This window comes from Heterodontus francisci, chromosome 24 (genome assembly GCF_036365525.1).
Source record: "Heterodontus francisci isolate sHetFra1 chromosome 24, sHetFra1.hap1, whole genome shotgun sequence".
Taxonomy (NCBI): Eukaryota; Metazoa; Chordata; class Chondrichthyes; order Heterodontiformes; family Heterodontidae; genus Heterodontus; species Heterodontus francisci.
The window spans coordinates 35,317,710-35,331,605 of NC_090394.1; the positions used below are offsets into that span (position 1 = coordinate 35,317,710).

General features: G+C 43.8%; 1 protein-coding gene across 1 annotated transcript in view; it reads right to left on the bottom strand.

Annotated features, from left to right (window-relative positions):
• micall2a (mical-like 2a) overlaps positions 1-13,896 on the bottom strand; it is a 124,820-nt gene that overhangs the window by 40,506 nt on the left and 70,418 nt on the right. Inside the window, exon 7 of the mRNA XM_068055878.1 lies at positions 9,606-9,705. Within this exon, the coding sequence (XP_067911979.1) occupies positions 9,606-9,705 (100 nt within the window). The remainder of the gene's footprint in view (positions 1-9,605; positions 9,706-13,896) is intronic.

Below are 13,896 nucleotides of genomic sequence, written 5' to 3' on the forward strand. Positions count from 1 at the left end.
GAGGCATCCAGGACCCCCTCGCTCCAGATAGGCAGTCGATGAGCGGCTACACAGACCTCATGTCCTCTGAATCTCATCCACCATCACCGTTGCTCCACAATTCCCCACCTTTCCATCCTCTGCTATTTAGCAACATAGCATCCTCTTAGCCAAATTCCTGAAATAAAATTCAGCAAGAGAAAAGGTTCCTTAACTTCATCCAACAACATTTCCAATAATGCATATAAAACTGAACTATTCATCCTTGTACATTCCTTGAATGTCTGTCTTCTAAGTGCCTTTGCCTGGCCTATTTCTCCAATGAAATGCTACCCCAATCCCTTGAGGATGCATTCACTGACTTTGATCACTCATGTAAGGTCACTAAACTTTCTCTGGCACTGCCGCCAGGTTCTCAAGGACAGACTCTGGATATTCACCTCCCTTGCCTTCTGCCCCCATTTCCTTTAGTGCCTTCTGACGTCCTGTGGAAACATGGCCTCTCTTCCTCTCAAGCTCCTGGACTAAGGCTTCCAGCACTACATCTGAGAACCTGGAAACCCTCTCTCTCGCCTGTTGCTCAAATACTGGTCTTTTTCTTCCAGTCCCTGCAGCCTTAGTGCAGCCACCCCCCCCACTCCCACTTTAATAGGGCCAGGCTGCTGTTAAGAAATCTAGGCTAGGTGTACTTCGTGCTAGCCACATGCGTAGCTGGTCCTCCTGCTGAGCATGCAGCCAGTCAGCAACGTGTTTCACACTGGGTTGCCCACTGCCATCATGTAGATGAACAGGTAGCACAAAGTTTGTGTGCTAGCTGCCTCAAAAGGACCCGGCACAGGGTAAATCGCACATCATGATCCCAAGCCTGATAAATGGGCAGATTTGAATTTTGCCCCCAGAGCGATCCCCTCCCCCACCCCATCAACCGGCACCCACTAATTCCAGGCAGTCTCCCATCCAAGCGCTTACCAAGCCTCATTCTGTTTAGCTTCCGAAATCTGACGGGATCTGGCATCTTTATTTCTATTTGATTTATTCAACATAAAATGCATTTACAACATCATTTGTATCATATAATTCCACTGTTACCAGTTTTTAGCTACAGGAATTAAAGTCATCATTAAGGACATTAACAGCATTGTTATTATTCGCTTATACAGTAGTCACTGTTAATTTCTGAAGCTAATAAATGGTAAAGGAATGACTGTACAATATAACGGAATAATAACAATGTTGTTAATGCCTTTAATGATGACTTTACCATTTATTAGTTTCAGAAATTAAAGTTCAATTTGTCGCCCATGACATATATTAATCTATTAAATTTCAAAAACTGGTCATAAAATGTCATTCTTAAATTTGCTGCTGAATAGTAAATCCACAAAGCCTGATAATGATCTGAATGGTGCGGAAGTCAGCTGAAGCCAGTGCGAGGTGGCTGCTTAAAAGGGATTCCCAATAGTCCTGTGCATTCACTGCCACTTTCACATTAACATCAAACCCAAAGCCACTTTGCACCAACACAAGTGTGGATGGGACTATAAATGGAGTGGAAAAGGCAGCAAGGAATCCCTCAAAATAATGGCATTTCAAAGGGAAATGCCCAAACATGGGCCACTCAGGACAATCTTTCACATCTTTCTACTGAGGAGTTGATTTGAGAGACAGATTTTAAAAAGAGCAATATTTCTATCACTGCAGAGGAGATAATTAAAGCAATGCAGTCTGCAGCATTATGAGGATTCAGGCCTGCACAGATACCCTCAGAAGTAAATCCCCCACTAGCAGCTCAATGTGAGTATGATGGGAATCCTGCCTGAAACATGACTGTAAAAAGGAGTGAAGATCTTCTGCGAGGCACTTGAGCTAAACAATCTTGTTAATCATAATTGTCAACAGCATTGAGATGCAAACCGATTAATCAGTCCTTGGTGATGTTGGTTGGGGTTAGAACATTGAGTCAGATGTTATGCATTGAATGGTATTATGGGATCTTGAACATCCATCTGAGCTACAGTCGAGTGGGTGGGCCTTGATGGAACATCTCATTCAAAGGGTGGCAACTCCAGTAGTGCAGCATTCTCAGTACTGCGCTGAAATGTTAGCCTAAGCATCTGTTGGAGCAGGGATTGAGCCAACATGGTGCAGACACCATGGGACTTGGATGTATACCCATAAAGGAAACAGTTGCAGGGCTATTAGGAAGAGCAAGGAAGTGGGACTAATCGATAGCTCTTGAAAAGAGCTGGCAGAGGCATAATGGGCTGAATGGCCTTCTTCAGTGCTGTAAAATTCTATGTTTCCACAATTCAGAATTGAGACTACTACCAACTAAGAGCAAGCTGACAACTTTGGAGTTAGTGCGGTACAGAGATGAAATGTTCAATAGAAACTCAAATTGTTGGTGTTGATGATTCTGGGTGATTCCAGTTCCTACTCTGAGTTAAGAGGTTATCTACATCACTGTGGGATAATAAATTCCCTCCCCAAGCAGTAAGAAAAAAGGGGCCTGTTTCAAACTTCAAATATTTTTGGTCAACTCAACATGGTCCAATGATAGGGCTGGAACTTCTCCAGAATGCCCTGGTTGACAGACAAATCCAATGGAGGCCATTCAATCCTAGTTGGGCCACATCACCAAGCCCAAACGATCTGGCACCCAAGTAACAGGTGCTTTGTACAATGGGAAGACACCTTTACTCATCTTCTTGGAATAACCTATTCTACCCTCATTACAGAGAAACAATAGATGTTTGATATCTCTCCCCACTGTTATTTTCATTGAAGTCAATGGGCTTCCAACTCACTAGTAATCATTGTGCATTCTCCCACAAAGTCAAGATCTATCCCAAAGTGGGGGCATGAGAAATCCAGAAAGATCACTGTTCATGCAGGATGAACCCAGTTAGATTTTGCCAACAGCCTACCATGCAACGCATGGGCTATTCTCAACCCAAGCAGATCGTAGCTAGGACTTAGCTGACTATCTGCTGCAGCAGTCAATTGCTTGACAACAACTTGCTCTTTATGGCACCTTTAACAGAGCAAAATATCCCAAGGCAATTTACAGGAATGTTGTCGAACAAAATTTGAGCTACATAAGGTGGTATTAGAACAGGTGACCAAGAGTTAGGTTCAAAGAGATAGTTTTAAAGATTGTCTTAAAGGAGAAGAGGAGGAAATTCCAGAGCTTAGGGGTTAGGTAGCTGAAGGCACAGACGCCAATGGTGGAGCAATTAAAATCAGGAATGTGCACGAGGCTATGGAGGGATCTATGAATAAGGATGAGAATTTTAAAATAGAAGCACTGCTGACCCAAACAGTCTCTACCTTATAATTGTCATTCCACTTCAGGCCAGAAAGAGACAGCAAGGTCATAGCAGGAGCAATTATAAAGTAACTGGAGCAAACATGCTCTTTTGTAGCATATTACTCTGCTTTCTTTGTCTTCCGTCCTTAAGAGGACCAACTCATGTTGCTTTAACATGGGTGATGACGACCCTGTAATGTCTCACTCAAGCGACCTATCTTCATGTTCAAGCCTAGATGGCAAATTACTGCAGCCCATTCGACTGCAGTGGCATCACAGCCAAGCCCAATCTGTTTTCACCTAGTAAGAAAGAACTTGCATTTATATAGCACCTTTCACGACCTTAGGACATTTTAATGAAGTACTTTTGAAGTACAGTCACATTGGGAAATGCAGCATCCAATTTGTACGTAACAAGATCCTCCAAACAGCAATGAGATAAATTACCAAAATAATCTAGTTTTTTTTTGTGATGTTGGTTGAATAAATATTGGTCAGGACAATGGAGAAAATGCCCCTGCTCTTCAAAGTAGCGACATGGGATCTTTTACGCTCATCCAAGAGGGAGGTGTTAAGACCGAGGCGGGAGGAATGCACTGTTTATTCTCGTCCCACTTCTCCACAGGTCACAACATATATTTAAATATTCCCACTTACCGATACGGCTAATCGTATACTCTATTTTTCCCAGAATAAAACACACCAACCAGGTTTCTTTAATAAACAACAAAATTATCAGTTTATTATAAAACAAGTCTTAACCAGTAATGAAGTAAAGCATAAACACACAGATTGAAATATTAAAGGTCCCTTTTTACCTTAGGCGCACACACACACAAACACATATGCACTTTAACCAAAAAATTAAAAGCGATTTTGGTTTTAGAGCTCTGTTATAAAAACAAAAGACAAAAAAAAACTTAGGTGAATACTTGCTCATTCTTGAAGAAAAAAAGAGAAGATACGGAAAGATGTTCTTTGTTTTGGTTTGGGGTCCCAATTGTATATAGATGGCTGTCAATGGAATCTTCCTAAAACAGTTCTTTCCAAGCAATGTTGAAGATCAGTTTGGGTAGGCTTTCCAAGAAATGCAGCTACAAAAGTTTCAGACAGGCCTTACAGCAGAAATGTGGCAACAGGGGTTTCAGTTCTCACACATTCAATACGTAGGGTTTCTTCAAATACCAGAGGAAAGAGGAGACCGACCCACTGAACACACGGGGTTTCTTTTAAAGGGAGAGAGATGAGCTGTTTTCTCTTGGCAGGCAAAAAACAACTGTCTTCCAAGCAGTTTACACTCCAGCTTTTTTTAAAACCATTTTCCATATACCATCTCACTGTCCAAAGCAAGGCCATAAACAACATCACAAGAGACAAGCCTCCTGACCTCTAAAAGTCTTGACCTGTCATTCTCTGTAAACATTTTCTCCAAGTCAAAACAAGCTACTTGCTGATATTTTATCTGAAAACAGGTGCCTTCCAGTAAGGGCTTGTTTACAAGCCAAGTCCAAGAAGCCTTCTGGTGGCCTCTTTAGTAAAAAGTTCAGCATCTCTTCAAGCTTCCAGATGATTCAATGTCCATAATTCAAGTATAAGTCCTTAAAAACATACTTTACAAAAAAAAAGCACTCTCACAATAGAAGCCAGGGTCTCTGTTTAACATATCATCCAAAAGACAGCACCTCTAACAATGCAGCACTCTCTCAGCCTGTATTATGTGCTCAGCTCTCTGGAGTGGTGCTCATGACCTTCTGACTCAGAGGTAAGAGTGCTACCATCTGGGCCATGTCTGATAGTCCATGCCTTTCCAGTAAGGATTACTGGATAGCAACAGAGCTCTGAGCTGATTTTACCTCTCCTCTCCCACCTCCCTACTTCCATACCAGTAATACCAGCGGTGGCACAGTGGCACATTGGCTAGCACCGCAGCCTCACAGCTCCAGCGACCCGGGTTCAGTTCTGGGTACTGCCTGTGCGGAGTTTGCAAGTTCTCCCTGTGACTGCATGGGTTTCTACTGGGTGCTCCGGTTTCCTCCCACAGCCAAAGACTTGCAGGTTGATAGGTAAATTGGCTATTGTAAATTGCCCCGAGTGTAGGTAGGAGAATGGTGGGGATGTGGTAGGGAATATGGGATTAATATAGGACTAGTATAAATGGGTGGTTGATGGTCAGCCAAACAGACTCTGTGGGCCAAAGGGCCTGTTTCAATGCTGTATCTCTCTATGACTCTATACCAGTTGAGATCAGCACAGGCCAAGAATAGAATGGCTATTGTAATACCATAGAATGTTACCTGGACCAGAATAGAAAATAAAACTCACTTGAATGAATTTTTTTTTAAATTGATCCGATTACTACATGAGGATATAAAACCATTTAGTTCCGGTGTAGAACCACATGTCACAGGCACAATGGACCAAATGACCTCTTTCTGTGCTGTATTATTCTCTGGCTCAGAAGCCAGGAAAAGAAACTAAAGTGTGACAGCCAAATAGGATATATTTCGAGTTCCAAATTACTGAGGCTAAACTATTAACTCCCTTTCCACCTTTTCATAACTGATAGGGAGGAAAGGGAGCTAGTTTAATGCTTCTCCCTGATCTGGACACAGCCGATCTGGGACTTTTGATCTGCACTTACTGGAGGTGGCTGGGACAATGTAACCCATTCCTGTGCAGAGTATTTCACAAGACAAATTGGGTGAAATTTGACATTGAAAGACAGTGGATGAAATTCAACTCAGCAATCTAACCCAGTGACTCTTATCTCTACCTCTAGCAGTCTGAGCTCAGTCCAAAAAACTCCTGTTCCCCTCCATATGATTTCATGAATTAAAATGTGGAGATATTTCAGTCCTTTTTGGGTTGGAACAATCAGAGTTTCCTTTCCAACGGTTATATTCAAATCCACAAAACAAGCTGCTTGCGCAGAGCTACAAGGGTGAACCAGTCACAAAGTGCAAATCAAATGATGTTGAAGTATCTAATGGTGATTCAAAGCACAAGTATTACACAATTAGAATTACATACAATGCACAGCACACAAATAGGCCATCAGCCCAACTGGTTCTAGCCGTGACTTATACTCCACCAGCCTCCTCCCACCCTATCAGCATAACCTTCTGTCCCTTTCTCACTCCCATGCATATCTAACTTCGCCTTTAATGCATCTGTGCTATTCTCCTCAACTACTCCATGTGATAGCAAGTTCCACATTCTTACCACTCTCTGGGTAAAGAGGTTTCTCCTGGATTCCATATTGAATTTATTAGGGACTATCTTATATTTACAACTTTTGGACCTCGTTTACCCTCTCAAACATCTTCATAATCTGAAAGACTTCTAATTGGTCACCTCTGCTAGAGAAAAGAGCCCCTACAACATGATAGCAACAACAACTGTTTGCATTTATACAGCCTCTTTAACATAGAAAATGTCCCAAGGCACTTCACAGAGGCTTAGTCAGGCAATTTTTTTTTAACTAACCTTATTCTGAAGAGGGAGATATAGATAGGTTAAGTGAGTGGGCAAACATTTGGCAGATGGCGTATAAAGTGGGAAAATGTGAGGCTGTTCACTTTGGTAGGAAGAATAGAAAAGCAGAATATAATTTACATGGAGAGAGACTACAGAATGTTGCGGTACAGAGGGATCTGGACGTCCTAGAACATGAATCACAAAAAGTTAGCATGCAGGTACAGCAAGTATTTAATAAGCCAATGGAATGTTGGCATTATTTGCAAGGGGCTGGAGTATAAAAGTAGGAAAGTCTTGCTACAATTATACAGGGTGTTGGTGACCACACCTAGAGGACTGCGTACAGTTTTGATCTCCTTACTTAAGAAGGAATATACTTGCATTGGAAGCAGTTCAGAAAAGGTTCACTAGGCTGATTCCCGAGCTAAATGGGTTGCCTTATGAAGAAAGATTGAGCAGGTTGGGCCTATACTCATTGGAGTTTAGAAGAATGAGAGGTGCTCTCATTGAAACATGTAAGGTTCTGAGCGGGGCTTGACAGGGTAGATGCTGAGAGGATGTCTCCCCTGTGGAGGAATCTAAAACTGGGGGCTTAGTTTCAAAATAACTGGTGTCCCATTTAAGACAGAGATGAGGAGGAATTTCTTCTCTCAGAGGGTGGTTAATCTTTGGAATTCTCTTCCCCAGACAGCAGTGCAGGCTGGGTCATTGAATATATTCAAGGCTGCGTTAGACAGATTTTTGATCTACAAGAGAGTCGAGGGTTCCTGGGTGGTCAGCAAGAAAGTGGAGTTAAGGCCACAATCAGATCAGTCATGATCTTATTGAATGGCAAAGCAGGCTTGAGGGGCCGACTGGTCTACTCTGGCTCCTATTTCTTATGTTCTCTCAGTTCCACAATAGCATTAAGTAAATAAAATGTAACCTTACTCCAAAAGACAGACAGACCTGCATTTATATAGTGCCCGTCATGACCAGTGGACATCTCAAAGTTCTTTACAGTTAATGAAGTACTTTTGAAGTGCAATCATATCCCTTTAAGAGCAGATTGGTTTAGTCTGCCTCACACACACCTGGATAACTGACCACAGCATGTACGGCACAAGCCAAAGTCATGGCCAATCTAGTTTTGCAAAGTGGCCTCAAACAGAATCACAGAATTGTTACAGCACAGGGGGCCATTCATCGTGTCTGCACCAGCTCTCCGAGTCAGCAATTCACTTAGTGCCATTCCCCCACCTTCTCCCCGTAACCCTGCACATTCTTCCTCTGCAGGAAACTATCTAATTCCCTTTTGAATGGATCAATTGAACCTGCCTCCACCACACTCTCTGGCAGCACAATCCAGATCCTAAACACTCACTGCGTGAAAAAGTTTTCCTCATGGTGCCATTGCTTCTTTTGCCAATTACTTTAAATCTGTGCCCTCTCGTTCCCAATCCTTTCATTAGTGGGAACAGTTTCTCTCTATCTACTCTGTCCAGACCCCTCATGATTTTGAATATCTCGATCAAATCTCCTCTCAGCTTTCTCTTCGCCAAGGACAACAGTCCTAACTTCTCCAATCTATCTTCGTAAATTAAGTTCTTCATCCCTGGAACCATTCTCGTGAATCTTTTCTACACTTTCTCCAATGCCTTCACATCATTCCTTAAATGCGGCGCCCAGAACTAGACACAATACTCCAGCTGAGGATGAATTAGTGTCTTATACAATTTCAACATAACCTCCATGCTCTTGTACTCTATACCCCTATGAATAAAGCCTAGGATTCTGTATGCTTTATTGACCACTCTCTCAACCTGTCCTGCCACCTTCAATGACTTATGCACAAATACACCCAAGTCCCTCTGCTCCTGCACCCACTTTAGAATTGTACCCTTTATTTTATATTGTCTCTCCCTGTTCTTCCTACCAAAATGAATCACTTCACATTTCTCCGGATTGAACTTCATCTGCCACCTGTTGGCCCATTCCACCAACCTGTCTATGTCTTTTTGAAGTTCTATACTATCCTCCTCACAGTTCATAATGCTTCCAAGTTTCGCATCATCTGCAAATTTTGAAGTTGTGCCCTGTACACCAAGGTCCAAGTCATTAATATATATCAGGAAAAGCAAGGGTCCCAACACTGACTCCTTGGGAACTCCACTATGTACCTTCCTCCAGCCTGGAAAACATCCATTAATCACTTACTCTCTGTTTTCTGTCACTCAGCCAATTTCATATCCATGTTGCTACTGTCCCTTTTATTCCATGAGTTCTAACTTTGCTCACATGTCTGTTGTGTGGCACTTTATCAAATGCCTTTTAGAAGTCCATGAACATCACTTTAACAGCATTGTCCTTAGCAACCCTCTCAGTTACCCCTCCAAAAAACTCCAGCAAGTTAGTTAAACACGATTTTACCTTAACAAATCCATGCTGGCTTTCCTTAATTAACCCGCATTTATCCAAGTGACTATTAATTTTGTCTTCCTATTTGCGTATGCAAAGCATCTACCAATGCCTGTTTCAAGCACACAACGTGGACGCCTATGGAGAAGCCTTTAACGATTTGTTGGGCAGCACACTTTCAGCACAGAATGACCGTGCGCACACAGCCTTAGGCATCTGTGTAACAAGCACAGTGCAATCCAGTTTCTCACTGTGAGCAAGCCACAGGACATTCAATTATATTTTCAAAGGTAAACCTTATTCTCACTGCAATCATTTGAAATGGTTTTTCTTAGAGCTGCACCCAGGGCAGGGATCCTGGACCAAGACCAGGACACCTCACTGTAGCTCAGTGAAGTCTGCTGAGTCTCAGTTGCCACTCAGTGCTGCAATACACACTTACCTGTGCTGCTTTTGGACTGGCTTCAATTTAGACCTCCAGTCAGATGGAGATTCATCTGCCTCTGTCCTAGTGATGATCTGCGGACTGTAGGAAAAATTGCCTGAAGGAAAAACAATGAATGACATAGCATTAACCGACAGTCCACAAGGATGACCATTTGCATTATCCACCCACCCACTTAGCTTTGTAGTCATTGCATCCAAATGTGCGGCAGTCTGAAACATTTCACCAAGATCTGCCCGTCATTCCTACCATCCCAAATATTTTTCAAAGCTCTACAGAACAGCCACAGTTGCTCCCTTCCACATTTGCTTTGGTTCATATTTTCATAGCTCGTTTCCTAGATACCATATAGCAAATACCATACTTCCTCTTCACAATGATGAATAGCTCAGGTAGATCAATACACCCATCTGGCTTCTCCTTCAATTGGAATCCATGACTCCCCATCCCAGTTTTTGCCTCCAAAAGGACCACCCCAGCTATTAGTCACAGTCTCTGAAGAAGTATGTCCTGACATCAATTTTGAATTGGCCTGCTGCTCGTCTGTACTTTTTTTTATTCTTTCTTGGGATATGGAGAGGTGGTGGTGTAGTGGTAATGTCACCAGACAATAATCAAAAGACCTAGGCTAATGCTTTGGGGACATGGATTCGAATCCCACCATGGAAGATGGTGAAATTTGAATTCAATTAATAAAAATATAGAATTAAAAGCCAGCCTAATGGTGACCGTGAAACCATTGTTAAAAGAAAAATCTGGTTCACTAATGCCCTTTCGGGAAGGAATCTGCCATCCTTACCTGGTCTGGCCTACATGTGACACCAGACCCACAGCAATGTGGTTGACTTTTAAATGCTGTCTGAAATGGCCTAGCAAGCCACACAGTTGTATCAAACTGCTATAAAGTGTAAGAAAAGGAATTAAACTGGATGGACCACCTAGGCACTGGAAATAGCAACTGCAAACCCAGCCCTGTCAATGCTGTAAAGTCCTCCTTACTAACATCTGTGAGTTTGTGCCAAAATTGGGAGAACTGTCCCACAGACTAGTCAGGCAACAGCCTGACATAGTCATATTCACTGAATCATACCTTACAATGTCCCTGATATCACCATCCCTGGGTATGTCCTGTCCCACTGGCAGGACAGAGGTGGCAGCACGGGGGAGGAATTGCCCTGGGAGACCTGAAGATTGACTCCAGACCCCATAGGGCAGCGCAATGGTTAGCATCACAGCCTCACAGCTCCAGCGACCCGGGTTTGGTTCTGGGTACTGCCTGTGCAGAGTTTGCAAGTTCTCTCTGTGACCGCGTGAGTTTCCTCCGGGTGCTCCAGTTTCCTCCCACATGCCAAAGACTTGCGGGTTGATAGGTAAATTGGCCATTGTAAAAAATTGTCCCTAGTGTAGGTAGGTGGTAGGAGAATTGAGGGAAGGTGGGGATGTGAGAGGGAAAATGGGATTAATGTAGAATTAGTATAAATGGGTGGTCGATGGTCTCGGTGGCCCGAAGGGCCTGTTTTGGCGCTGTATCTTTCTATGACTCTATGAAGTCTCATGGCATCAGGTCAAATGTGGAGAAGGAAACCTCCTACTGATTACCACCTACCGCCCCTTCCCCCACCACCCACCCTCAGCTGACGAATCAGTGCTCCTACATGTTGAATACCAATTGGAAGAAGCATTATGGGTAGCAAAGATACAGAATGTACCCTGGGTGGGGGACTTCAATGACCACCATCAAGAATGACACGCAGGCACTACTACTGACTAAGCTGGCCGAGTCCTAAAGCACATAACTGCTAGACTGGGTCTGCGGCAAGTGGTGAGGGAAAAACATACTTGCCCTCACCAGTCTACCTGTCGCAGATGCATCTGTCCATGACAGTATCGGTAAGAGTGACCATTACACAGTCGTTGTGGAGCCAAAGTCCCATCTTCACATTGAGGATACCCACCATCGTATTGTGTTGCACTACCATCGTGCTAAATGGGATAGATTGAGAACAGATCTAGCAATCAAAACTGGGTATCCATGAGCAAACTGTATTCAACCACAATCTGAACCTCATGGCCCGGCATATCCCCCACTCTACCATTACCATCAAGCTGAGGGACCAACCCTGGTTGAATGAAAAGTGCAGGAGGACATGCCAGGAGCAGCACCAGGCATAGCTAAAGCTGAGGTGTCAGCAGGATGAAGCTACAACATAGGAGGACTTCTTGCGTGCCCAACAGCAGAAGCAGCATGCAATTGACAGAGCTAAGTGATCCCACAACCAATCGATCACATCTAAGTCCTGCCACATCCAGTCGTGAATAGTGGTGGACAATTAAACAACAGAAGGGGAAGGCTCCACAAATATCCCCATCCTCAACGATGGGAGAGCCCAACACATCAGTGCAAAAGACAAGGCTGAAGCATTTGCAACCATCTTCAGCCAGAAGTGCCAGGTAGATGATCCATCAGGGCCTCCACCTGAGGTCCCCAGCATCACAGATGCCAGTCTTCAGCCATATCCGATTCACTCCACATTTCATCAAGAAACAGCAGAAGGCACTGGATACTGCAAAGGCTATGGGACCTGACAACATTCTGGCAATAATACTGAAGACTTGTGCTCCAGAACTAGCAGCATCCCTAGCCAAGTTGTTCCAGTACAGCTACAACACTGGCATCTACCCAGCAATGAGGAAAATTGCCCAAGTATGCCCTGTACACAAAAAGCAGGACAAATCCAACCCTGCCAATTACTGCCCTATCAGTCTACTACTCGATCATCAGTAAAGTGATGGAAGGGGTCATCAACAATGCTACCAAGCGGCACTTGCTTAGCAATAACCTGCTCACAGATGCTCAGTTTGGGTTCCACCAGAGCCACTCAGCTCCTGATCTCAATACAGCCTTTGTCCAAATATGGACAAAAGATCTAAACGCCAGAAATGAGGTGAGAGTGACTGCCCTTGACATCAAGGCAGCATTTGACTGAGTATGGCATCAAGGAGCCCTAGCAAAACTGGAGCCAATGTGAATAAGGGGGAAAACTCTCCACTGATTGGAATCATACCTAGCACAAAGGAAAATGGTTTTGGTTGTTGGAGGTCAATCATCACAGTCCCAGGACATCACTGCAGAAGTTCCTCAGGGTAGTGACCTAGGCCCAACCATCTTCAGCTGCTTCATCAATGACCTTCCCTCCATCATAAGGTCGGAAGTGGGGATGTTCGCTGATGATTGCACAATGTTCAGCACTAATCGCGACTCCTCAGATAGTGTCCTTATGCAACAAGACCTGGACAACATTCAGGCTTGGGCTGATAAGTGGTAAGTAATATTCGCGCCACACAAGTACCAGGCAATGACCATCTCCAACAAGAGAGAATCTAACCATCTCCCCTTGACATTCAATGGCATTACGATTGCTGAATCCCCCACTATCAACATCCTGGGGGTTGCCATTGACCAGAAACTGAACTGGACCAGCCACATAAATACTGTGGCTACAACAGCAGTTCAGAGGCCGGGAATTCTGCGACGAGTAGCTCATCCCCTGACTCCCCAATGTCTGTCCACCATCGACAAGGCACAAGTCAAGGGTGTGATGAAATATTCTCCACTTGCCTCGATTGGTGCAGCTGCAACAACACTCAAGGAGCTTGACACCATCCAGGACAAAGTAGACCGCTTGATTGGCACCCCCTTCAACATTCATTCACTTCACTATCGACACACAGTGGCAGCAGTGTGTACCATCTACCAGATGCACTGCAGCAACTCACCAAGGCTCCTTTGACAACACCTTCCAAACCTGCGACCTCTACCATCAAGAATGACAAGGGCAGCAGATACATGGGTACACCACCACCTGCATGTTGCCCTCCAAGCCACACACCATCCTGACTTGGAACTATATCGCCATTTCTTCACTGTCACTAGGTCAAAATGCTAGAACTCCCTTCCTAATAGCCCTGCGGGTGTACCTACGCTCCAAGAACTGCAGCGGTTCAAGAAGGCAGCTCACCACCACCTTCCAAAGGACAATTAGGGATGGACAATTAATGCTGGCCTAGCTAGCGACGCCCACATCCCATTAACGAATAAATAAAAAATATGGACATCGCTGGCAAGTTCAGTATTTAATTGTCTATCACTAATTTCCCTTGGTTTAATTTAAGATTAAAACATTAGCACAATTTTATCATTGCACACAATGTATTACATCTCTCAAATGGGTGAGAGACCAACAAATAAAAGGCACATTGAAACAGATAGGTTTTAACTGTTCATTGT